The sequence below is a fragment of the Nannobrachium achirus genome, assembly GCF_963921795.1.
Source record: "Nannobrachium achirus genome assembly, chromosome: 13".
Lineage (NCBI taxonomy): Eukaryota > Metazoa > Chordata > Actinopteri > Myctophiformes > Myctophidae > Nannobrachium > Nannobrachium achirus.
This window is the reverse complement of record NC_137833.1, coordinates 42052732-42078928: the sequence shown is the minus strand read 5'-3', so window position 1 is coordinate 42078928 and position 26197 is coordinate 42052732. Positions and strand designations below refer to the sequence as shown.

Below are 26197 nucleotides of genomic sequence, written 5' to 3'. Positions count from 1 at the left end.
AATTCCGGACTTTTACTTGTAAAAGAATATTTCTATATTGCAGTATTGATACTTTTACTTACCGTAAGTAAAATATGTGAGTACTTTTTCCACCACAGGCAATTATGTTTCTGTACTGTCAAATAGGCCTACATCTAATCCAGAGCCGTCTATTGGAGAGTTGCGCCACCTCCGTTCACTATAGGGCCAGGTCTTCTACATAGACTTCTATTGGCGAATAGTGACAAAGCGCTGAACCGGAAGTTCACGGAATTCATTGGAGTCTATGGGGAAATAGTGACATTTCGACATGAACCACGTGACCGGGGCTGTTTTCTACCCCGCAATGGCTTAACTCTCCAATAGATGGCTCTGATTTAATCTGGCCTATAGCATCAAAGCCATAGATTTTTTATAAGCGACCCTCATGGCTTATAGATATTTTGTTCAAGCTGTTATAATAACTAGTCTACAGTCCAGATGACAAGAATATGAATATGATTTAATGGAATTTATATTTATGCAGTAATTATAATAAATGTGTTATTAGTGTCCACATGTCCTCTGAAACAAATGGGTTTATAGTGAGAACTTAATTCACTTGTTCCTTAAGCATATAAACATATTTATTTTTGTGTGTAAAACTATTTTTTTTAGTTGTATAAATAAATCACTTTTAAAGATGATGGACAATGTTGATTATAATTGAACATTTTAGGGGGAAATAAGATCGTATCGATATCGTGAGAGAAATGCATCGTATCGTAAAATGAGTGTATCGGCACCCCTAGTTCCTACTGTCTGCACTTCACACTGTAGGCGTGCACTTGTGTGATTCTGTATCACTAGCAACAGGACAATATATGAACAACATACTGTAGGCAGGGTTAACAGAAGATGTTAAAGTGCAGTTTTAACACTAACCTCCATTGCTGCTCTTTCATGTTCTCTCCGTAGGCCCTCATACTCTTGAACAGCTGTGGAGAGCAAAGGATGCCAGTCAGCCATCTTCAGTAGTAAATCACATGAGAGCCAAATACATTTGAACAACACACATCATCCACCTAAAGAGCAAGATAAAAAAAAGTGGGAATTTCTCCAGCATGTGATTAATACTCATCCAGTGACTCATGACTCATAAGGCATTCAAAGAGAATGTTACACTCTTGACTCAATAAAGTATAAAAAACAAAAACAAAAAAAACATGCCTCATATGACTAATGTGTTGGAACGTCAAATAATAATACAAATATAGATATTCATTATGTGGGTATAACTACATTGATCAGGGGGGGTATCAGCAAATTGGCTACAGAACCCAAATTACTATTAATTAAATTAAGATGGCACAAACAGCTCATGTGGTTTCTTTTTGGCCACCATTGAAAACAAGGAAGATTGTTTTTTCCCACCCTAATATTACAAATAACAGCCAAGAAGAATAAAGCATTACCGGTACCTTAATAACACATTATTATACCTCCGAAAGTACAGTATCCACCTGTTTCCGCGAGAATTTATGTAGCATTATCTGTGGGACACTGCCGGAGAACAGCAGACATACAAACTCACGTTGCGTCGCAGATGCAACCATTGTGAGCTTGTAGATCATTCTCGACTGCGAAGCCAGAAACTGCCGCACACCTTCTGCGCAATGCACGACGGGACTTGGGGAAGTTGTGGATATAGTGGGGTGCTTCATATCAGAAGAGTGTCTGTCTGCACTGAGGGACAAACTAAACAGTTTAGTTTAGTTTGATAATCTTCACCAGTATCCATAACAGGGATTTCCAGGGGGTCCCCTGCTAAATGATAAGTTAGGAACCAAATTGACTCTTAAGGGAATGTAGGCCTAACTCAGAGAGTGTACAAATGGAACTAAATGGACCCTAACGGGTAATAAGTGTCAATTTGGTGGTCCTTGACATGAACACTTTTGAGAAACACTGGCTTACCCATAGTCAAGTCACATTGTAATGGTGTTGGGCTATTTATTCATACCTGGCTGTAGGCCAGGTGAGGTGACTCTGACCTAACTACTAATCCCTCTGGTACTGTGCCTTAGTAAAACACAAAAAGGTAGGCCTACTGATACGATTTCGACTAATCGTTTATTTAATAGATTTAGTCCTTTCCTTCCCTCACCAAACGATACAAAATTACATTGTCATGGCAGTAGAGGAAAATAATTAAGTAGGGCCTACTTAAATACAGCACTTCAGTCAAGTTTTATTTATGCTTTACTTGAGTAATTCCAATTTCCAATAGGATACTTTTACTTCTACTCCACTACAGATCCACATATTGTCTTTTACTCATATATTTGAATCATTTAGTTACTAGTTTTACTTTGAAGATTTTGATTATTATTACAAAACATACAGTAACAACTTTATCCCTATACATTTTGGCCATTTGCGACACATTGTGAGCTTGTAGATCTTAATATTCTGTATAATGAGTAGGCTACTTTTACTTCTTATGTAGCCTACATTTTGATGCCAATACTTTCGTACTTTTTTTAATTCCAGACTTTTACTTGTACAACATTATTCCTACATTGCAGTATTGATACTTTTACTTAAATATATATATATATATATATATATATATATATATATATATTACTTTTTCCACCACTGGACATGGTCCGGCAGGTCCGCACTGGGCAGCTAAACATCTTTCAAAGCACACACAGCAGCCTACACTACACACTAGCCTACTCTCTAGTCTACTGTATAGAATTCCGACGCCCATGGGCCTATAGGTCGAAATTCTTGCTTTTATTGAAGCCAATGCCTTTGTGAGTAAAGAATGAACGGTTTGCCTGGCATGTCCACTTCCACATGGACTTTGCCCTTGAACACAAAGCCCTTCCAAACTGGACAATTTCACGAACAAAAGCACAGTTCGTTGACATCACTATTCAGGTTCTCGAGATGTTCCGTAGTTGACACAATAATACATTGTGAGTCGACTGATCACATTTATAAAAAAAAAATCTTCTGAACAGCACTTCGTATAAGGTGAGGTATAAATGTGTGGAGGTGCACCTGCACCGCTGTAATCGTCCCCGGAATAATAACGGTCAATAATTTATTGTCCCACACAATCTTACCTTGGTTGGAGAGGCCTGCAATTAAATGGATTTTCTGCAATTCTTCTGCCGCCATTGCGAATCTTGCAGTCTTGCAGATTTGCAACTCTCACTTCTGATCATAAACAGCTGGAGCTTTGCAACAGGAAGTGTCAAGCATTGGTTACACCTGCGCTTTTATAACAGGTAGCGTGTAGCCTCCTAGACTAAATGACATACAGTCAGTTCCTCTAATGTTGGCAGTAGTTCTCAAACTAAATGTCAAGGACCCCCAAATTGACACTTCCTCCCACGGACCCCCATTTGAAAAGATATGCCAGCGACCCCCATAGGAGAAGATTTGTACTGTACAGCTCTATAGCAGTGATTCTCAACCATTTTAATTTCAGGGACCCCCAGCTGCATTAGGCTACGGACCGTTATTTCTATCTCTGGGACCCCAATTTATATTGTAAAAAACAATCTTCACTTAACTCTGGGAGTTCCAGGGGGTCCCCAGCTAAATGATAGTTAACAACCAAATGGACCCTTGTGGGTATGTGTATAGTATGATACAGTTATATACAAGGGTCCATTTGGTTCCTAACTAAAGCAGGGATTAGCTGGGTAAATTGGTCCTAGACCAATTCTCCCTTTTGCAAATCCCACCCCATTCTGCCCTGTTACTATGATGGGACATTTGACCCTGGGCAGATTGTTTTTATAGCGGCAGTGAATGGGATTTTTTTATTTTTTTATAGCCTCATTACAGCTATATAAAGTACCAAAGGAAAAACATCTAGGTGATATTAATAAAAAGGGAAGACAAAGGTACAGTAGTTACATTGCAAAACAGGGGGTTTACCCGAAAATATATGTTTTAATTTGTTTAATCCCAGTGGGACAGAATCCTCTTTGCAGATTCTTTTATAGTGGTAGTGGATGGGATTTTTCTTTTCTTCATAGCCTCATTACAGCTATATAAAGTACCAAAAAAAAAACACATCTACGTGATATTAATAAAAAGGGAAGAAAAAGGTACAGTAATTACATAGCAAAACAGTAGTTTCCCCCCGAAAATAAATGTTTTAATTAGTTTAATCCTCTGGATCAGAGATAGAATAGAAATAGAAAGAGAAGCGCATTGCATCTTGGGTAGGAAGAGGACAGAACTATAATGTTTCTCCTCACATAATAGGCTGGCTTTTCGTAATTCTGCCCATTTAAAATATATGTACCCAATCGTGACTCTTAGACCATTGATAAGGTCCATGTGAACTAGTTTGTTGAAGCTTATTCATTACAATGATCAAAACGCTATTGTCGCGAGCGGCCTGGCCGTGCTCCGCAGTGCGGACAGCCGGTGAAAGACGGCTGCCACTTTCTCCGACTGCAGAACTCCACCCCCGCTTGCAAAAAGTGAATGTATTTTTCTGGTTGGCCAGTCAGGGAGTCTCAGGGACCAATCAGAAGGCTGACAAACGGTTATGACATTCATCATAACAGCTAGAGTTAGTTTGTTTATGGAAATGTATTAATACAATTCCCGTAAGGCATTCATAAACGGGAAGGATAAATCAATACCAGTTCCTGCAAAGCCGCCTAATTATATCTGACAAGTGTTGCACAAATTAAGCTTTTAAGGCATTTATGATAAGTCTATAAGTAAACGTATTGTAGGCCTACATTGAATACTGTATTTTGTTCATGTGAGCAACAAGTGTTATAATGGAGCTAATCTGATTTGACATGGCAGTGTAAAAGATTAAAAAATAAATACATTTAAAAATAAATAGTTTAACAAAACTTGTTTAAACAAACGGCATTATCTGTGAAGATGCATGTTCTTACAGACATAGACAGACAACTTAATTCCAACATAATTTAATTTATTCATGAACAGGAAAACATTCAAATCATTCAGCACAACATAGAATTGACTTCCGCAAACAGATGGGAATGTTTGTATATTTATATACTGTATATATAAAGATTTTTTTTTTTTTTTTTACAACACTCAAACATAACAGAAACAATGTAAACAGAAGTATTCTTTTGAGTTTTGTCCAGTGTCAACCCAATTACCTCATCAAAGTGTTGGCTGGTGACTTGATCAAGGGATTTTGTAAAGTTTCTTGAACAAGCTGTATAGCCACTGAAATGTAGCAGGGTGCAACTGCCGCCTTGGAAAGAGAAACTTGTTTCATATCCTTTTTTTGGGTGGGTGGGTGGATGGATGCTTACAATGTTTAGTAAACAAACCAAAAAAGAATAACTCCAGCAAGTAACATACCCCAATAAATAATGACGAATCTACAATTTCAAGGGTACGTTTACATGTTGCACTAAGGTTCACACATTAAACACTACAGACAATATTCATAGAAGATTCCCGGACACAGATACAGTACATTACATCTACAGAACGGGGATTAGGGGAGGGCTGAGGTTATTACCCAGCTGGCTTGTTACAGGCGGTGTCAGGGCCTCAAGGAGATGCACTGGCGGGTGAGGAAAACAAGTGGGAGGGTGGGTGGGAGGGTGGGGTTGGACAACACCAGTCTCACTGGCCCCCCTGGGGTACGGGTTTGTAGGGTGGAAAGAAAGGAGGGTGAGAATGGAACCAGAGCATCCCGTCCACTAAGTGGACCTCAGTGGCGTGCGGCAGACTCCCTGGGGTAGAACTCGGCCAGGGTGCTCTGAGGAATCCTCTTCAGCATCTCTTTGGGGAAAATTCGGAGCAGCTGCCAGCCGATGTCCAGGGTCTCGTATACTGTCCGGTTGTCATATGGGCCTGTCCAGAGAACAGAACAGCAAACACACCGATTTAAATCTGAACACAAGAGAACACTGGGACTACGATGTATTACCTAGACATGACCCAATGCATTTTCTTGTGTTCCGGCCATCTTCAAAAGTGACTTATGTTCTGCTTGAACCTTATGTTGTATTATATTGTGTTGTACGCATCAGTAAGATAAGCCTCTCATATGAAATGTGATTCTGTTCAGAAATATCTATTCCAAGGACATGTCACAATCCCTGCTTTACAACATCTGTCATTCTATAGACATGCTGTTGGCCTTGATTTCAAAACAGAAGCAGAACAAAAGCCTTTTGATCCTATATCGGTAACTGTTGCTTTTGTTGCATAAGATGTTGATGCTGCCAATCTGTTGACTCATCAACACTAATGAGACTTACACAAAGGTATAACGGCAAATTCTGTGTCATGATAACAATTGCGGAGGCTAGACAGACGAGCAGAAAACGTACAAAACGTACAAAGAACGCCATGGCCGTCGGGACAAGAATTGCAAAGGGGGAAAAAACAAACAAACTGATTGCATTGTCATTAAACTTCAAGGATCTACGCTCTGCTACATTTTGAAAGATTTTTTAATTAAAATAAATATTAAATATGCCTGATAGCCATGTCTAAACAGAAGAATCAATGATAACAAATGTGTGTATCATGGAGGGGGATTGGTGGAGCTAGCTGTGCTCAAAGCCCATCTCAAAGGTATGGGTTTTGAGTATATGCTTGATGATGATGGTGTTGGGAGATCAGAGCAGGAATAAGCTTATGAGTTGGATATATTCATGACTGTCTAAATGTATGCTTTGCAGAAGTTGCAGACAGACAGATTAGCCTACAATATCTAGACAAATCAAGTGTAACATGTCAAAGCAACCAAGTGTGTCAATGCCAGCTAATGCCTCCAACTTAACAGTGTGAAAAGCCTCCCAACACTAAAAAAATCACTTACTTAATGTTACACAAGGTCCTGGGAATGTCATATGCCAATGCTCTTACATTGACCCCCATTTGCACGCCATTCTCTCTATAATCATTGTAGCATAACACTGGGGAATCAACAGCATTTATGTCCGCCAAAATGGCCGGAGATGAGGATTATGTTTTCGGTCCCATAACTACCTTTTGCTTGCAATTGCCTTCAAATATTTGTGAGTGGAACTTATTTAGTAAAAAAAAGAAAAGAAATTGTGATTAGACTTAGGCGATTGGTGACCAGTTCCAAAAAACCTGATCGAACCATCTCTATTCCGCACATCATCTTCATGCTCCCAAAAAATATATATCTTTATTCATAAAGCGGCATAAGAACACGTTTCTCTATCATGAACGCACCATCCTATCATACCCACAATCTAATTGCATGTTGATGGACCACTACAGAGCCCTCCTCCAAAACCACTTGGGGTGGTAAGATCCACTTACCCTGAGCAATGAAGTTCTTCTCAAACTTCTGCAGGAACTCGAGGTACAGCAGATCATCAGAAGTGAGGGCCTCCTCACCTACCACAGCCTTCATAGCCTGGACGTCCTTACCAATGGCATAGCAGGCGTACTGGTGGAAGATAAAGAAAGCAACATTCAGTCAAGACGTACTGGATTAGCTCAGATCTATGATCGATAACATTTGTGAGGGGATGCAAAACTATAATGCATTTCTTTTTCTCCCATGGCTTTTCAGGGGTTCAAGTTCTTAGTAAAATAGAGTAGAATTATTTTACCAGTTGGTTAGAGACATCAGCATGGTCCTTCCTGGTCATTCCTTCACCAATGGCAGACTTCATCAAACGCGACAGTGACGGCAACACGTTGATAGGTGGGTAGATCTACCATAAAGCACACAGATGACATTGAGATATTTGAAATTCCAACAACTCGACACAATGAACAACTTGCTCTGTAAAGTTATGCTATTTAAGGTGCATGTCGAAATGGTTATTTAAATTATAACAGACCAACAGCCATAATGAATGTGTATATGGGAGAGGGCTCTTTTGCGACACAGATTATTCTATGATTTCAAAGGTTAGTGAAAAACTCTCAGCAAGAGTGGCAGGGAATGACCAACGTTGAAAACCAATATCGGCAGTAAATGAGTTGTTAATGTCAGGGCCTGGATCAAAGCCAATATCAGGGAGAGTCTAAAACTGAAACAGCACAGAATACCCATTTCTAGAACTAGCCCAAGGATAGCCTAGTAACATTCCAAAAACCGAGAGAAGTCCCTGAACACGATATTGAGAAAGGCTGCTTCAAAGCAAAGTTGAATGAATCAATGACTACGGTTAGTACTGTACCTGTCTGTTATGCAGCTGTCTGTCAACGTAGACCTGTCCCTCAGTGATGTATCCAGTCAGATCAGGAATTGGATGGGTGATGTCTGTCAGAGCATGGAAAAGTTAATTAGCATTAATTTACTTATGTTGTATTTACTAACCACAACCTATCCAACCTCACTGACTGTGCATTGTGCATACAGCATACTGATCTAATCAAACCCTACTGAACTGGGGGCACCCACTGGCCTACTGGTCCAGGCGCATACCACTTAGGCATTGCCACATAGGCATGCCTGGCGGCGTCGCCGGTTTGATTCCCAATCCGGACGACCTTTGCCGCATGTCGCTCCCCATCTCTCCCCCCATTTTCCTGTCAGTCTACTGTCCTATCAAATAAAAGGCATAAAAGCCCCAAAACAAATCTTTTTGTTTGACAGATGTGGTATAAATCAAATGTCTCGTTTCCAAGTAAAACAGTCTCAATACTCTGAATCAGGTAAAAGCCAACGGCAGAATTGCCTCCCTGTAATGTTTAAAACAGAGAACTCCATTCAAAAAGATTGGGGAAGCCATTTAGAGAAGTTGCTATAATAATCGTGGCCATAAGAAATGTCCTCTGGCCATTTCATGCACCTCCCCCAGTCCTTCAACCACTGACTCACCAAGAGGGTGATGCATGTGTGATATACATATACACGTACTAACAGAATTATATCGTAAAGCGAGATTTAAATCTCACAGGGGAAATATTACTGGTGATTGAGATATACACAAAATGAGATTTGGCAAACTTTTAAATACTGTGTAATCTGCATCTTATTTAATAGTTGTATGTCTTTTAAGTATGTCAACTGAGCAGACACACACCGGAAACAGGTTCAAACCGGACATCAAAAAAAAGAATCTCCATTGGCTCTCATGTAAAATTTTCGTAGGACAACGCCCATTTCTCTGTTTCCTGTACTGCCGGCATCTACATTGTAAACAACGCCAATTGTTGGCTTGTATCTCTGGAAGACTGGAACCATATGATCTACCATATGATCTACACGGTGAGCATGTAGATCTGCTATTTTCACAATGTCTGCCTCTAAGGGGCCTTTTCCACCAAAAGAACCTTGGTTCAAGAACCAGTGCCGTTCAACTTTCTTGGAACCTTGGTTCTTTCTTGCGAACCGGCTTGCCTTTCCACCAGATTGAACCAGAGGAACCAAGGATTTTGTGGTTCCCGTTCTGAACCAATTTTTACGGTTCGGAAAACCAACTCGGTTCTCGGTGGAAAAGCTCACCTCTGGTTCATCCCATAGGCGGGGGAAATAACCCGAACCGGTTCTTTGCCGGTCGAAAAGCGCCCTGATATTTGACAATTTGGCCAATGTTTAATTAGTGATTTTAAAAGTATTAAAAAGTCCTTAAATTGTCACTTTAGAAAAGTGTAGATACCCTCTATACACTTAAACTTTATGTTGGTTTGTTTACTGTTTAGTGAGAAAACAACATTGCACATTAAGTTAATCATCTGGGGGTCCCGACCCACAGGTTGAGAAGCACTGCTCTAACCGTCATTTGGCATGGTGAGGATGGGGATCTGGGTGATGGAGCCATTCCTGCCCTCAACGCGGCCAGCACGCTCATAGATGGTGGCCAGATCTGTGTACATGTAGCCAGGAAAGCCACGACGGCCAGGCACCTCCTCTCTGGCAGCAGACACCTGGTCAGGGTAGGAAACAGTTGTTAGAGAGGGGGATTTACCATATTCACAAGGTGGCTATTTTGCGCTTAATTCATACTATGGAACATTGGTTATCTACGTGAACACAGATCGTCTTTACACTAGTTGACATGCAATTTAAGCAGACAATTGTCTTCACAGAAGTTGACATGCCAGTTTTGTCAAAGCAGCATCACAGTGATTTGTGCCGTTTCGTTCATGAACTGTGCACACAGTAACTTAATATTGATAGCAACACATTAGACATGGACTCCGTGCCATTATAAGACTCCATCCATGGGCCCAATCTAGTAGATCTGTGGTGCAGGGCACAATTTCATCGGGGGTGTGTCCGACTGATTTTCACTAGTTAGACGGCCCGTTAACTGGGTGCAAAGCTCGGCGCAAGCCGCAATGGGGTTGTATCAAGTCTTTAAATTAGTCATAGGAATGTTTTGGGCATAAAATACATTTTAACAATCAGTGCCTTCTCCCTTTCTTTTTAAGAGCAAGGTGCGCTTGAAATGGCACATTGCCATTTAAACGACGGGTTGGAGGAGACATGGACAATTTTCTGCTGAGGAAATGTTAAAGTGCGTGACAATCAAGCAGCATTAATAATGTGACACAGCCTAATCATTTCAGGAGACAGGGGAAACTGGCATTTTGGGCATGCACAAAATCACACCTTCCTCCACACTTTCCTCATTTAGATTATGTCCAAGACACATCTGTGATATCTTGACATCATCAACTTAATAATCACACGCATTCTCAGTCATGTTCTTTATTAAACCACCTAAAATGGATATGGAGGAATGTTACTGTTGTCCATTGAGCAGAGATAGATAAAAGAATGCCTGGCAGGAGGATATGGATTCACGACATTCTTACGTGATGAGTGGTATTTGAAAATATTTAAAATACTGAAATAAACTGCTTATTGAAGTAAACAGCATGACACTCCCTTCCTTCGCCGCTCTGGTCTCCAAGACACACAGAGAAATGTGCATGATTATTATTCACAACACATTCTTATTAGTGATCTTGAAAAATCAAGTGCTTGAAAATGGTTTACATGCCCTTTCAGTTGAATTCGGATGGATTTTTGATTGCCAATAGTGTGCCCACGCATTGCGAATCTCTATATAGGTCAATCTACTTTCAAATGCACTCTTAACAGTGACGTGTCCAGACTTTCTTGACAGGGGTGGCCCAAGTGGGGAATGAAGTATGAGTGTGTGCACATGAACATTAATTACCATTTTTGTATCATCTACATTAATTATTAATACTGTACAATTACAGTGTCTTACTATTTGGGTGCATTAGTAAATGTACGCTGTGAGGAACTGATGTTACGTCATAGAACTCTCTGGTAGGCAATTTACAAATGTAATTTTCTTTTTTCAGAATTCTTCAGAATTCTAAAAGTGTAATAGGGTGGCACCACGGCCCCACGTGGCTCGTGCCAGAAGGGAGACTTTTTTTTTTTTAGATTTGTTTTTGGGCTTTTTGCCTTTATTGGATAGGACAGTAGACCGACAGGAAATGGGGGAGAGACAGGGAGTGACACGCGGCAAAGGTCGCCCGGATCGGGAATCGAACCGGCGACGCCGACAGGCATTGATGCCGAAATGGCAATGCCTATATGGTATGCGCCTGGTCCACTAGGCCACCAGGCGCCTGTAGAAGGGAGACTTAGACCTAAGACCAGGTCAGGTCAGGTCTAAAGCGCAATTGCTTTTTTACTATTCTACTTTGGCTATTAAAAAACTGCAGATATACAAGCTCATAGCACAACACTTTGTGCCACGCACAACATTATTTATTTATTTCCAATGGCAGTTGTAAGGAGTTACATTGGTGGGGACTGGCCTTAAAACGGTTTTGTTGCAAGGATTTGCGACTAGTTGTATTCTTATCAATATCAAATGACACTATAAAACAAATGTACAGTTATTGTTTTTAATCCGTCAGTTAAAATCTGCAAACAGCAGGTTCCAGATTGGATTCCAATACAAGTCCACCTAAAAATAAATGATAAAAAGAAAATCCCTGTTCTATTAGTTATACAGATTCAAAGCTTGCTTTTGTAGAGAATACGGCATTCATCCTTGGGCCCAAAGGTTGATGAGGGAGCCAAATACGTGTGAACTGTGGATTAAATGCAAAACGTGAATGGGAATAGAAGTTAAATGTTAATGTCGTCCGGGCTCTTTGTAAGTGGTTAAATACCCGAATCTTCATTGTTGCAGCACATATGTGCCAAGGTTATGGGCTGAGAATGCAAGACGAGAAACACTCTTTCACATGCACATACGCCATTTAAAAACCTGCTTTGTGTTGCAGGCATATTGAGACAGCAAAACGTACAACATAAAAGGATTATTAAGACGCATAAAAGGAAGAGGCGAGAAGGCCCGTCTTCTCGCCACAAATAGGGAGGAGGGCAGTGGGGGGTGGGAGGGCCCTCCCCCCTTCCTTTTAGATGCAAGCCAGCGAGAATAATGAAGTTAAGGTATTTCCTACAAGGCTGAAGGACACGTTATCCTCCCTTTCACCAGGGGACACGAGACATTAGTGAGTTTATCACCGATTTGCAAAACCTCTCACCAGATGTCTGGAGTTGGTGTGAGCAAATACATTTACACACTAAATTTGCTACTACTGCAGTGAAATGTCCAGCACTTCAGGGATTATTCTAAATGTAGTGTTCATTTTTACTGTCCTTGTGTTATTCATGTAGATTTGTGTTTGCCATGCAGCACTATTCTAGACACAACTGTGTTTAGATTTATGGAAATGCTGATGTTTCTGATGAGCACTATTCTCGACACAAGTGTGTTTTCATCGTCTATCTAGTTGTCACACTTCAGCAGGAAATGCCTGCAGGTACGTGTCAACACATTCCTTGTGCACAGACTGGAAAGATTATATTCATAGGGCTTTGAGTTGACAGTTTGTGTATATCAGTAATATTATGTATTGTACGCTTATCCATTCAAACCATTAAACGATATACCGTATAGTCATATACAGTAGTCTATTACTTTCAAGAAAAAGCATTTGGGGAAGGTCAACACCTCAAATCTAATCGCAAACATGTCTGCAATCATATACCTTTAGTTTATTTTTATTTTTTTAGCAAAAACAAAGAAAAAAAAGAAAAAGAAAAAACTATCCTTGAAATAAATTTCTGAACATTTGCATACTGCTAGATTATTTATGATACAGGAATAATTTTTAAGTTAATAAAATAGTGAAATTCATGCCGGCTAATGTTTCATATCAAAACGATTCATAATAGTTGTTGATGCATAATTCATATGAAGTCATGACGACAAGCCTTTGTAAAGTTTGTACTGATGAAGGAGCACAACAAGAGTTACATGCATGGCTCCAGTAGGTCACCGTCAAAGAACAGCTGCCTGATATTATATACAGTAATAGAAGGATCAGCCTTGTCAAGGCTACATACCACAATATTAAGTGAGTGACAGTTAACATAGTTCATAAACAAACGATATTTGTATTGCTGTAAGGCTGAGTTCATAAACCACCTATATTTGTATTGCTGTAAGGCTGAGTGTCCATAAAGTGTTTTTTTTCCCCAGAGGGCCAGCGTCTTTTTTTAATTGTTCCCAATGAGCAGAGAGCGTATGCAACCTCTTCTTCTTCTCTTTTTTTTCAGAGCGCTCTGACTTTGTGTAGCACTTCCAGTTGAAAATCTTTAAATGTTTCATAAAGGTGCTGGTGTTGTCAGCTCCATTTGGTTTTGGACAACCACTACAACAGACAAGACGCTCTACAACACGTGCAGCGAGTTTGAAGTTGAATCAGTCGGAAGCGCAAAGGAAAGACACTCTCACGCACACACAGATATTTCATCTTCTTTCGTGTAATTCATGAATTTATAGAAGGACTAGACTGGTGCCCCGGCCTACTAGGGAATGATGCACCGCATGCCTCACCCGGTTGTACAATACCCATTGTCTGATTACCTGTTGTACACTGCCTTGTCTGTGTCCCATATATGGAGCTAACCGAATACACACTCCCCCACGCATGCAGACATTTGTGTAATTTATATAAAGATTATATTTAGGATGTATATAGCAGAGGGAAGGACATGTTTGTGAAAGGTCAAACTGCTTGTTATGGAGACAATGTTCCACTGCTGTACCTCTCTCAGAGCCTCAGCGTAGGAGCTCATGTCTGTCAAGATGACAAGGACGTGTTTCTCACACTGGTACGCCAGGTACTCGGCTGTGGTCAGTGCCAGACGTGGGGTGATGATTCGCTCGATACTAAACAAGAGGAGAAATCAAAATATTTACTACATGAACATATCAACAACAAGAACAGAGAGTAGACTCTTTTACATCACATTGACAGTTGAAGTGGTGTAACATTTAATTGAATTGAGCGTTTTAATTATGATTATTTATTTTTTTAAAAGCTGTTGTACAACAAAGTATAAGACAAGATCTAGAAGATTATCTTTTTAACTTATTAAAACAACCTGCTTCAAGAATATTCCATGAGTCAAAATAATGATAATAATAATTAATGCAAAACATTCATCAAAAAACTAATCAATACAATAATTGCTAAGAAAATAATCGATAGGTGCAGCCAGAGACAATTGGCGACAGAATCTTACGTGGGGTCATTGGCTAGGTTCAAGAACAGACAGACATTGTCCATGGAGCCATTTTCCTCAAAATCAGACTTGAAGAAGCGGGCAGTCTCCATGTTGACCTGAGGGACAAATAATAACTTAGAGGAATCAAGGTAGAATACAGTAGATAGAGGTAGACCTTGGAACATTCTAACAAAAGCCTACATATTATTTATGCCTATGTGAATAGAAAATTGCATGTGACTTTGCTTTAAAGAACATCACAGTGGCTGTGGCAGAGGAAACATGCAGGAACAACACTGCACTGTAGCAAAATTATTCCACTGAAATATTATATACCACAGGAAACATCAAGGTTCTATTGCTATGTAAACATCAAGTACAACATTTCCGACTGTTGTTGAGGTTTGCCGTGACTAACCAGACCTTTTTACATCATTATATTCATCAGCTGGATTCTCCTTTTTCAAAAATGCATAACCACACACGGACATGTTCAAATCCCTATTCACGCTAGTCTGCCACTATGCAGTGCATTTTCACTCTCCCGAAAGAGACTTGCCACAATGGGGTGTTAATTGGCAGGGAACTGGGAGAGGGATGGATTAGGGTTTAGCAACTAAAGCAGAGGGGTGTGTGTGCGCGCATGTGTGTGCCCGCGCGTCTGTGTTACAGGTCAATCACTCCACAGTTGTGCATTAAAATAGACGAGAGGCGCAGCTGAGGAAGAGAGAATTTGATACTGCCTGGTTGAATCTGTTAAAGGGTCTGCTGAATTAGTAACCTGTCAACGTGGCATAGGGATCTGCTCAGAGACGCAGAAGTAACAAGAGCGACTTAAATGTTAAATCACCAGGTGAATGAGAGATGGGGGGGGGGGGGGCACAGGGTGTCACGTCAGGGTTAAGAGCGGGGGATTAGCATCAGAGAAGGAAAGAAAAACAGACAAGCAAAGAAAATGTGTTCCTCAATCAGTGTGGTTCACTCACCCCCATAGCTGCGAAGACGATGGCAAAGTTATCTGCGCTGTAGTCCATCACATCCTTGGATTTCTTTACCAAGCCAGCCTGGCGACAAATCTGGGCAGCAATCTGAGAGGATAAAACAATGGGATAGTCCTTGTGTCTCGGGGTTAACACGTCAACATTGGCGAAACAGACATTCGTTTCAAAAAGATTGAACACCATCAAAGCCCTGAGTCTGCCTATTTATGGAGTACAACAGGGATTACATATTTTGGTAAGGCCATCCACAGAAGTTACTCGCGCCATGGGTTTCCACGGTAGTAGAGTTCAAAGTTTTTGCAATGGTTTTAGGTTAAATTACAAAAATATGTTCTGTATCAAACGAAGGCTTCCGATATCAACACGATTTGTTCAGGGCGGCAGTGGCTCAGAAGTCAGGAAGTAGAGCTGATATTTGTTCGGGAACCAGAAGGTTTTGGCTTGATTCCCGGCTCCTCCTGACTTAGTAAAAGTGTCCTAGAGATGTTCAAAGGTTGTCCACCCAATATGAACAGTAGGATGAGTTAAATGCAGAGGACAAATTCCAGGTACATGCAAATGTACAAGGCTAATCGACCATTATTTATTATAAGACAAGTGGACACCCCTATTTGTAATCAACGGGAAATGACGATCACAAAAGGCTTCAAAATCTACAGTTGAGATATTAAATGGTGTAATTTATGTTAAATGTAGATCTTTTTTTTTAAGTTGAAACATTTGGAACCCATTGCCAACCCGGGGCATGGTGTGTATATGTATATTTGTGTACATTTTTCTAAGAATAGATTATGAAATGCAGCCCTGTGCTGGTTGAATAAGTCTATGGATGGTTAAGTGGTGGTCAGTGATGCTCCATGATTAGGAAAATGTGAAGAGGAGAGGAATTTCACGCTTATCACTTAATGTAATAGCTGCCGTCCGCTGATCCGGCCTGACCTCCCAGTGCACTCTGAGCTGAGACACCTGGCCCACGAAGGGGGACTGCCGTGCACATGACCCCATGACATCTGTTTAATCAAACGACAAGCCAGGGTTTCCACGTCGTCCCAGTGACACGACAAGTAGGCCGCTATCATTAGGCGGACAAGGCGCCCCCTGTTTAGCTGCATTTACAGTACGACCGAGCTATGATGTCCATTCAAGCACCCTCTCCCTTCCTTTTGATCATGGGTGTTTCAACTAGTGAAGAGAACGGGTCTGATGAGCTTTATTTAGGCTTAAATTGCAGCAGGTGCTGATAAAAAAAATGGAAGCCTAGCAGTAGACTATAAGAATGCCACATACTGTAGGAATGATGAATGACATAAAACCTTCCAATTAACTTACAGTATTCAATGCTCTAATACATCATATCTTTGTATATTAGAACTTTGCTGCATAGATCTACTCATAGCATTAGCGTCTGTGATGAAGGAATGCTGGGTAGAACTGTTAAGTTCCTAGAACAGGTGCTGTCCCTGGAGTGCCCTTTTCTAGTCTTATTAGTTCAATTAAACCTGAACATTTTGGGCAAGTCATGACAAGTGAAATAATTTTCTTTGTTGTTAATAGTTTTACTTAAAATGAACCGAACTACAAGCTCACAATGTGCCTGCGTGCGATACGTTGAGCTTGACTGGATTATCCTGTATATTTGTCATATGATAAGTACATAGGCCTTAAGTGGTTTTCTATTTGGTTTGCAGGCATTCATGAGAACTTGAGAATATAGTTTTCCAATACAATATACAGTAGCAGTGCTTATATTATGTTATATATATTATGTCCTTGTCATATGTCTTGAAAGTAGTGAGGACATCACATCAATATGGGATTATGGGTCTCTACATTCAATTTCAACCAAAGGCAACAAAGAAAAGGGAAAGGCCTTGTATTCCAAAAAAACTCAATTTGTTTCGAGTGCTGTAATAGATTGAATTTGTTTCTCTGTATACAATGGAGTTCCTCCAGGGCCACACTTTTTCACCTTGGGACCGGATCCGAATTTGCTCAAAGCAACTTTAACATTAACATTATGAAATAACCTCTTTCACATAGGATTTCTTCCATGCATGTTACATAGCTGAAAAGAATAGATCACTCAAGCTTACAGCTGAAAGCTTGTCATTTTAGTTTAGCAGAAAACCTTGGTGTTGAGTATGTATTGGATGGGGTGACATGTTTTTTCCACATGTGGACTCCTTTGACAGAAGCAGAAGTTAAGACTACGGTCTTCTGATGCTGACTCAATAACCTGATGCAGAAGTATTTCTACTTTTCATATTTAGGCATTTACTTTAGTGAAGACCATGTTGGAGCTCCCTCCCATCGAAAGAGGGAGGCTAAATGTTTTCTACTGCCGTGTGGATTACCATGTGTCTATGATTTCAGATCAAAGACTTTGTTCATAAACAGAAATGAATTAAACTAACTTGGAGTTAAAAGAGTCGATCGACTATTTTCCCCTTTAAGATGCTTGTTTTGATGAATTAGATTACGTGGCAGCCAGCAACATTTATTGTATATGAAGCATAATGTTGAATCCAACAGGATAAAGTAAACGTTAAAGAGGGGGCAAGGTGGCGCAGTCGGCAAGTTTTTGTTCACCATGGATACGTGCATCATAAGGCTTTACTTGGTAGATATTCATATTGTACATTTCTTAGCATCATAACATTTCTCTCTTTGAAATATCATGCTGCGGGCCTGGGCAGGTCTCACCTCATTGTGGGGCAGCCCAGCGGCAGAAAAGATTGGGATCTTCTGTCCTCTGGCAATGCTGTTCATGCCATCAATGGCAGAGATGCCAGTCTGGATCATTTCCTCAGGATAGATACGGCACTGAGGGTTGATGGGCTGGCCTACAAAACACAGAGCAGGAAAAGAGATTCAGCTAGGGACCCCCCCGACAAAATGTTTCCTTGTAAACACCAGGACATTTAGCGTAGGACAGAATATATTTTTCCAGTCTAGTCCTTCTATATCCACAAATTAGAATGTCTATTTAATATCAATGCATTGTAGTATTCAAATTTTGACATTCTTCCAAAAAAGTCAAACCTTTTCCACAATCAAATAAATAATAGCACAAATAGAGACCTACCAATTTCACATCGCGAAATTTAAATTGGGTGAGCTTATAAACCTATTTTTTACTATATTTGATAGGTGGTTCATTTATAATGCACTTTGTCTTTGAAATGTTGTGGAGAGAAAGTAATAAGTAACCAAAAATATAACTTTCAAGTAAAGTACTGACACACATGAATACAGAAAACAAGAGTACAATGAAAAGGAGTCTCACCCATAATGTCCAGGTAGTCCTCAGCCAGCACAGTGGGTCCACGGTCAATAGGTTTGCCTGAGCCATTGAAAACTCGTCCTGCAGAAAGAAAGCATGATTTTCTCCTTTAAGCAAACACAAGGTTCAGCCTTTCTTCTCATTTGGTAATTAACTAATTCAAGGTTCATGACTAACACAGATATGAAATTCATTAGATGACTCTTCCAACCCAATCTGATCCATTATGTTTTGTGTCAGACAGATTAAAGGGGCTCTTGTTGATTCTACATGGCTTCAATTAATAGATTAATGATGCTTCAGAGACAAAAGGAGGTTTACCGCTCCAATTGAAAACATATGTAACCTTGTGCAGTGCTGAGATGATCATTCTGACAGACATATTCAGGAAGATTCAGAGAAAAGGTCAGCCATTAAACTCTACATTTCAATTTGGTGTCATCATGTCCCTTTTACTATACTGTATAAACCGTGCACAAAAAGTAAGGAAACTTCACTTTGGTCCATTATATCTCCCCTTTAATAATACCAATTGGTATTGTGTTTTATATCATTTTTATCGTTGATTAGTCACCTTTACAATGAGATACTGCTTGTAAGCATCAGGCATTTGTGAAATGAGCAACACAGCCAAATGTGTGGGTAGCGCAGACCCAAAAATTGCCAAAATGGGCTGTAATACTGTTCTATTGGTATTCACCTTTGTTGCTTGGAGCATTGAAGATTGCACTCTCCCACAGTAATAAGGACAATAAAAAAACACCACATATTGGCCACGTATACCCTATTAATTCTATAGTCATTGTCAGGGAACTCAGTAGCGTGTGGAAGATCCATATGCAGCCACAACAGCTTGGCACCTCCTCCTCGTGCTGGTCACCAACCTAGCCACATCTTGCTGTGGGATGGCATCCCATTCCTCAACCGCTCGTCAACAGCTCGCCCAAACTGATCCAACAAGTGTTCAATTGGGTTGAGGTCTGGACTCTCGGCAGGCCATTCCATCCTCTCCACTCCCAAATTCTGGAGGTACTCTCTGATGATCCTGGCTCTGTGGGGACGAGCCTTGTCATCCTGGAGGATAGCATTAGTCCCAAATTCTAGCAGAACACATGCTCAGGTGCTAGGCACACACCTGTGAATGGCACACACCTGCCAGCACTCTAAGCCCAAAACGAGAGTGAATGCCAGCAGAACAGTATTACAGTCCATTTTGGCAAATCTTTGGTCGGCGCATAACAATACCCATTGGTATTATTAAAGGGGAGATATAATGGACCAAAGTCAAGTTTCCTTACTTTTTGTGCTCGGTTTACAAAGAAAATTCACAAAATGCATAAGTGAACTAAGGATAAAGAGGAGAAATGAAGCAGAATATTCAACATTCAGTGCACTTTGAAACCACAGATAACTGGGAATTTTGGCCTTTACAGGTGGGGGGACTGGGAGGGGAACAGGTCTAGGGCAGCTCTGGATAGCAAAGGATATTTACAGACAAGTGAGCACTTCCTGTGGGCGGGCTACCAGGCTTGGTCAAAAGCAATTCCAGCTCATGGGTAGGTAGGGAGGGAAGTGCTTCATTAATCTTTAAGTGGATGAGAGGCATTGCCCATGTTGTCCAGCATTTGACCAGCACCACTGTGTGCAAGCTGGCCCCCAGGAACATAACCAGCCTTCCTTAGCGGTCGGCCTATTCTGTTGTGTTTCAGCTTTTATGCTGCTGCCCCAGTCAGCACACAACCGCTACGACTTAAGCTTTGTTGTAGGACAGAGAATCAATAGACCTTATGACCATCATGTTCAACTTACCCAGCATGTCCTCTGACACTGGCGTACGCAGGATATCACCAGTGAACTCGCAGGCTGTCTTCTTGGCATCGATGCCTGATGTTCCCTCAAACACCTGAGAATGACATTGGACTCTGTATGTCACACTGGTAACCAAGGGAGAACTCTGCTTCGCTTTCAAACCAAAGATTCTCACGAACTCTTTCTACTGTAGTTTTCAGTACAGCTTATAGATAACAAATTAGATTTGGCCTCTAGTTTGAGGTTATTTAACTTTAGTGAATATCAGCAGTGCCAATTGATGGGTTTGCAAGTTTGATGCGCTGCAGTTGAATCCGTACTGCTGCTAACACTAAAGGAGTAAATGGGTGAATGGTTCTAGTGACAGACAAGGACAGTCCACATCTACATGGTTCACTAAATAAAAGGGGAAGAGAGACATTTTGTTTGCCAGCTGGATATGGCTGTCATGGACGCCAATGTATTAGTAAAAATGTGACGCTGTCAGCGGAATATTGCTGGCACTTCTGCATCAGGAACGCTACATTAATGTTTTAGGTTCAAAATACTTCTCGTGCACAAGGGATTTTTAATTATATTCGATTTTTAACCACACAGAGTTCAGAGAAAACACTGAGCTGGGTAGTTATCAGACAAATGCCACCAAACAAGAGGCCAGGGTGAGTTATAATTTTGTCAGTGAGTGTGTAATTTACTCTGAGTGTGTGTGATGCTTCTTACTTGGACAACAGCCTTGCTTCCTATCACCTCCAGGACCTGTCCACTTCTCTTTGTGCCATCAGGCAGGGTCAGGTGCACAATCTCAGCGTACCTGGGGAACTGGTCCAGAGGTACACATTAACTTTTAGTCAGATCATGTCAGATTTAACTACATTTCTAACCAACACAATTGGCTGTGTTTGTTGGAGAGAAGCCAGGCAGAGAGGGTGATATGTCACTGCACAAGCGACTAGCTACAATAAAAATAAATTAAAGTACAAAGAAAAATAGATAAGTTCAATGCAAAAACGGATAATGACAAGATACTACTTCCATGGCTCACCTTCACATTATCCAGAATCACCAGGGGTCCATTCACACCAGAAACAGTAGAGTAAGCTGGAATGAACAAACACAAAGAGGAAAATGTCAATCATAAAATCTCACATGAAATTCAAATGAAGAATCAAGTCAAGTACCAACTTCAATTTATTAAGCGCATTTTTAAAACAAGGTTATCCAATGTGCTAAATAATGAGTACAAGTTGATTTAGTAAAATTTGGATGTAAAACAAATACGATAAAAATGCATACAAAAAAGAAAGGGAAAAAGAAAGAATGTCCAAGACAACATTTCCAAGTGAACACACCATCCATCTACATTGGGGAAAGTAGTCTTCCTTAAGAACAGTAATCACAAACTGACCTTTAGTATTGAAGAGATTTAATAGTTTTCATGCACTTCTGCACCCAAATGTCAAGGCCAGACTAATGTCAAGAAAGAATATGAAATGCACTTTACACGCACAGCGTACAATTGAAAAGTCTCTAAACCTTGTAACAATAGGCTACAGAATGAAGGGTCATCATTACTTAAGGGTAGTACTACTATACACAATTATACCCTATAAACTGAACTGGGGAGCAGAGTCCACCATGGACTAGATCCACTCTTTTCCCCACACCAAATCTATTCACCAGAATCATCAGATTAATTTACAGTGTCCCAACATCGCAAACTCACAACATATGCTATTTTTGCTGAATGTTTGCCCCAGAACAGGGATGCTACGGTTCAGGTGGTTAATCCATAATTTCCAGGCAAACAAAAGACACTTTGCTTACTATCTAAAGCAGCAATTCCCAACCTGTGGGCCGTGAGGATACTACAAGTTGGCCAACAAATAATTGGCAAAACAATAAGACTTTATTGATAACATTAATATAAAAACAATTATGCAATATTTATACTTTTTTATTTAAAACCTTGAAAAATGAGTTCTCATTGTGACACTGATAAATAGGAACTTAAAGAGTATATTGTCACTGTCGGGCACAAACCTTGTATCTGACTACTGTATTTGACTAACAAGACTATCGCACAAGACTAGTGAAAATAGCAGATCTACAAGCACACAATGCCTCACACTATTTTAAATCGTTTTTTAAATGATAAATACAATATTAGAGATGGACCGATTGCAAAATTCTTGGCCGATTCCGATTTCCGGTTTTATTAAATTCTGATCTGCCGATACCGATTTTTCCGATACCGATTTTCTATCTAAGAAAGAACAATAATTATACAATACACCATATATTTTTTGGCTTGAGTACCCTTTCCATGATTTTTTTATCCAAGTACTCCCTTTCCCAGACAACATTTTGCTTATATAACTGCAATTAAAACCACAACTATGGTAGGCTATATGCATAACACCCCTGTTCAACAATATAACATCACAAATAAGAAATGGAGTGAGTTTCAAACAGTGCATCCTGAGCAGATTTATTTTCAACACTGACAATAAGATTCAGTCAGTTTTCATGTCAATAACTAGTAATCAACAACCAATCATCAACTGATCAACAAAATTCAAAAACACATCTCAGTTGGCTGGTATTCTACCATGTAATTTCTTCAGTATCCCATGCAGTACCTCTGGGTAACACCAGGGGTACTCGTAGTACCCCAGTTAAACACTGGAATAGTTGACTTTCAATGTCACAATCAACAATTTTTTAAGCAGCACTGAGTTAACTTAAGAAAATAAAACTTTAACTCAATCTAGTGCAATGTTTGTAGGCCTACTTTAAAAATGAAAGCTGGTGCTATTTAACTATTATTATTATCATTGTTATTAATATGCTGGTGAAATTGGCTTGGCAATCCTTTCTGTTTTTATACTGTCATTAGTATCAACAAGCAACCCCCCTGGTTGCTTGTTTCTCTCTCAAAAACAAAACCTGGCAACATTGGGTGATCAGACTCAAGTGTTTATCTTAGCACAGGACGCTAAACAAGCAGACTGCAGTGGACACACATGCTGCTCATGATTACATGCATTTATGTAGCGCAATATTTGGGATATATGTGTGGCTGGCTACCAGATGTGAGTTTGTATGCCTTGTAGATCAGCTGTTTTCGACTAAACTCACGCAGCCAGCCACCGCTGCTGTTCGTTGTGTGTGTGTGTGTGTGTGTGTGTGTGAGAGAGTCAGAGAGTGTGTGTGGAGGGAGGGACGGAGAGAGAGAGAGAGAGAGAGAGAGAGATAGACGTTCAGCTCGCATCGTTGCTTTTGTTCAGATGTAGGCTACTGTAATGAGATGGAGTTATTTATTTGAGCGAACGGGTAATATGGCTTATCAATGCAAAGAGCGAGTTTTGGATCATCCTGGCACACAGTGAAATAAGTCCAAATGTTTTCTTCATGAGTCTGTTAGCGTTAGCTTCGCTGCTGCTTTGTTTTGGTCAGCGCGCGTTGAGACACATGTTGCGTACTGCGCATGCATGTCATTTTTGATCGGCGGAAAACCGGCAATTACGTTAGGACCGGCCGGTCACCGATTGAGGCCGATTTTATATAATACCGGCCGATTTTCGATACCGGCCGATACCGATGTCCATCTCTATACAATATGAACGGTTTTGGACATGACAGGTTTCCACCCGACAACGATAACACTACATACGTTCTAATGATCCAAGTCGGACCACAATGATTGATTGATCATTAAAATAAACATGCTCTGACAATGCACAAGGCCCACCCATCAGACCACTTAACATGGCAGCGTGTTAGGTGGTCAAATGGGTGGGCCACTATCCGGAAAAGGTTGGGGAAAACTGCTCTAAAGCTCAAATAAAGTTTAATTTCAAATGACTTTACACAATTCTATTTTGACTAAATTAATCTCTCTTAGACTGAAGCAATAATACATTTGTTATTATTTGTACTTCCTAGTCCAACTGCACGGAGCAGTTAGTTTGTCAAATGAATATAAAACAAAATAAAATACATTTAAAAGTTTAGTCCTGCAGCTGCAGCCTAAATGCATGACTGCTCACATGTAGCCGTGTCCCACTGGGGAGTCTATACTAGTCCAGAAGCACACCGGGTTTCTCGAAGCCCTTTCCTAACCTACAAGGACAGATTCACTGGCTGACTGCTACAGCAGCCTGGGTGGGCTGCTTGGACCCTCATTGCACAGTCTTTATCCTAATTTAAATGCACCCGGATACAAACACTCCATCAAAGACAAAGTTGTGTCTAATTAGAAAATCATCCAGGACTTTTGGCAAGAGTTACTGAACCACGGACGCCCCTTTCTTCAGCATATTAAGCGAGATATGGGTACTGTATTTTAATAAGCAACATGACAACACAACACATATTACATTAAAAACAAATCAGTGGATTTTCCAATGTGATGGAGAGGCAGGTACAGCAGGGGAATCCATGGGTTTATGAGAATGTGGCTATTTGTCTGCTACAGGCTTAAGGTGGGACAAACACGAGTGACGAGTGTGGTCCTAAAACCGTAGAGACTCTCTCTTTGGGGGCAAACATTAATTCTGCTGGCACTGGAGACAATTTTGGTAGAGAGTCTGCAAAGAAATACTAGGTTACTCCCATCTGTCGCAGTCTGAACATCTGCAGTGTTGGGGATAAGAGGGGAGGACGGGGCGGTTGAATCAGGGTTTGTATAACTGCGGTGTGGGGGTCGCCATTGTTACTGCTGGGTCTTCTATCATGGCCTGGTGTTTCGTTTTGTGTGCGAACCGTCAATCTCTGGGCCGATATCAAAGGCACGAGGAAATTAGAGCAGACTGGTTCTAACACAAAGCACTAAAGCCTGGTGGGGTGCATCCACTATGCCACTAATTAGGCAGAGGCCAACAAAATAACCTGTCAATGCGCTATGTGGCACTGGAGCCATTTCCCACACACACCTGCATTTCACCCCCTATTAGACAGACAGGCTGCAAGACACAAAAAGGAGGAAGAACTCGGCGAGGGAGAAAAGCTCAGTCAGAAATGGACAGTATGAGAAATGTTTGACTACTTTATATTAAACACTTAAATTATTTCAAAAATAGACGATCTGCAAGCTCAGAAAACTTAGTTGCGCTTTGTGAGCTTGGAGGTCGGCTACTTGGAGGTCAGCTATTTTCAATGGCATGGCCAAAATAAGGATGCCAGGCATAGAGTGGAGGGATTTATAAGGGATACAAAATAAAGAAAGCAAGCAGGCACCACACAATCAGGACATTTTCCTTCTCTTCATAAACTACAGAACCATTTTTTATCTTTTGTCATATGGCAAGGTTTATGTTCAGTTATGTTTGGTTGTTTGTATTTTTCACTGTTTTATGTTAAATTGTTTTGTGTTGAGCTGTCATAACACCTAGACCAAAGAGAAATGCTTGCATGTACCCCAAACAAGTGGTAATTAAGCATTTCCTTTTTTTATTTTAACATCTGGTGAAGTAATTCAACAGCGTTTACTTAATTACTTCAGACCTCTTTTCCCTCCCTTTTAGCCAACTAGTCCTTACCCGTTCAAAGATATGAGCTCCGAAATGATGTGCAGTGTGTGGGTTATGGGAT

The 26197-nt window shown here is 40.5% G+C and overlaps 2 protein-coding genes across 3 annotated transcripts in view; both read right to left on the bottom strand.

The window, feature by feature from the left end:
• The window catches only part of shtn1 (shootin 1), a 34965-nt gene extending 31605 nt beyond the window's left edge, over positions 1 to 3360 (bottom strand). For both annotated transcript variants that reach the window (XR_013962618.1, XM_080739718.1), the window contains exons 1-2: positions 3099 to 3360; positions 904 to 956 (exon numbers count right to left, since the gene is read on the bottom strand). Coding sequence is in view for 1 of the 2 variants with exons in the window: in XM_080739718.1 (XP_080595844.1) it covers positions 904 to 956; positions 3099 to 3153 (108 nt within the window). In the remaining variant the exon portion in view is untranslated. The remainder of the gene's footprint in view (positions 1 to 903; positions 957 to 3098) is intronic.
• Positions 3361 to 4924: 1564 nt separating this feature from the next.
• The window catches only part of atp6v1ba (ATPase, H+ transporting, lysosomal, V1 subunit B, member a), a 34980-nt gene continuing 13707 nt past the window's right edge, over positions 4925 to 26197 (bottom strand). The window contains exons 2-14 of the mRNA XM_080739740.1: positions 21648 to 21703; positions 21326 to 21424; positions 20606 to 20699; positions 18800 to 18877; positions 18217 to 18356; positions 15499 to 15600; positions 14531 to 14628; positions 14051 to 14174; positions 9714 to 9864; positions 8172 to 8254; positions 7596 to 7700; positions 7300 to 7429; positions 4925 to 5850 (exon numbers count right to left, since the gene is read on the bottom strand). Of these exons, the coding sequence (XP_080595866.1) occupies positions 5708 to 5850; positions 7300 to 7429; positions 7596 to 7700; positions 8172 to 8254; positions 9714 to 9864; positions 14051 to 14174; positions 14531 to 14628; positions 15499 to 15600; positions 18217 to 18356; positions 18800 to 18877; positions 20606 to 20699; positions 21326 to 21424; positions 21648 to 21703 (1403 nt within the window). The 3' untranslated portion in view covers positions 4925 to 5707. The remainder of the gene's footprint in view (positions 5851 to 7299; positions 7430 to 7595; positions 7701 to 8171; positions 8255 to 9713; positions 9865 to 14050; positions 14175 to 14530; positions 14629 to 15498; positions 15601 to 18216; positions 18357 to 18799; positions 18878 to 20605; positions 20700 to 21325; positions 21425 to 21647; positions 21704 to 26197) is intronic.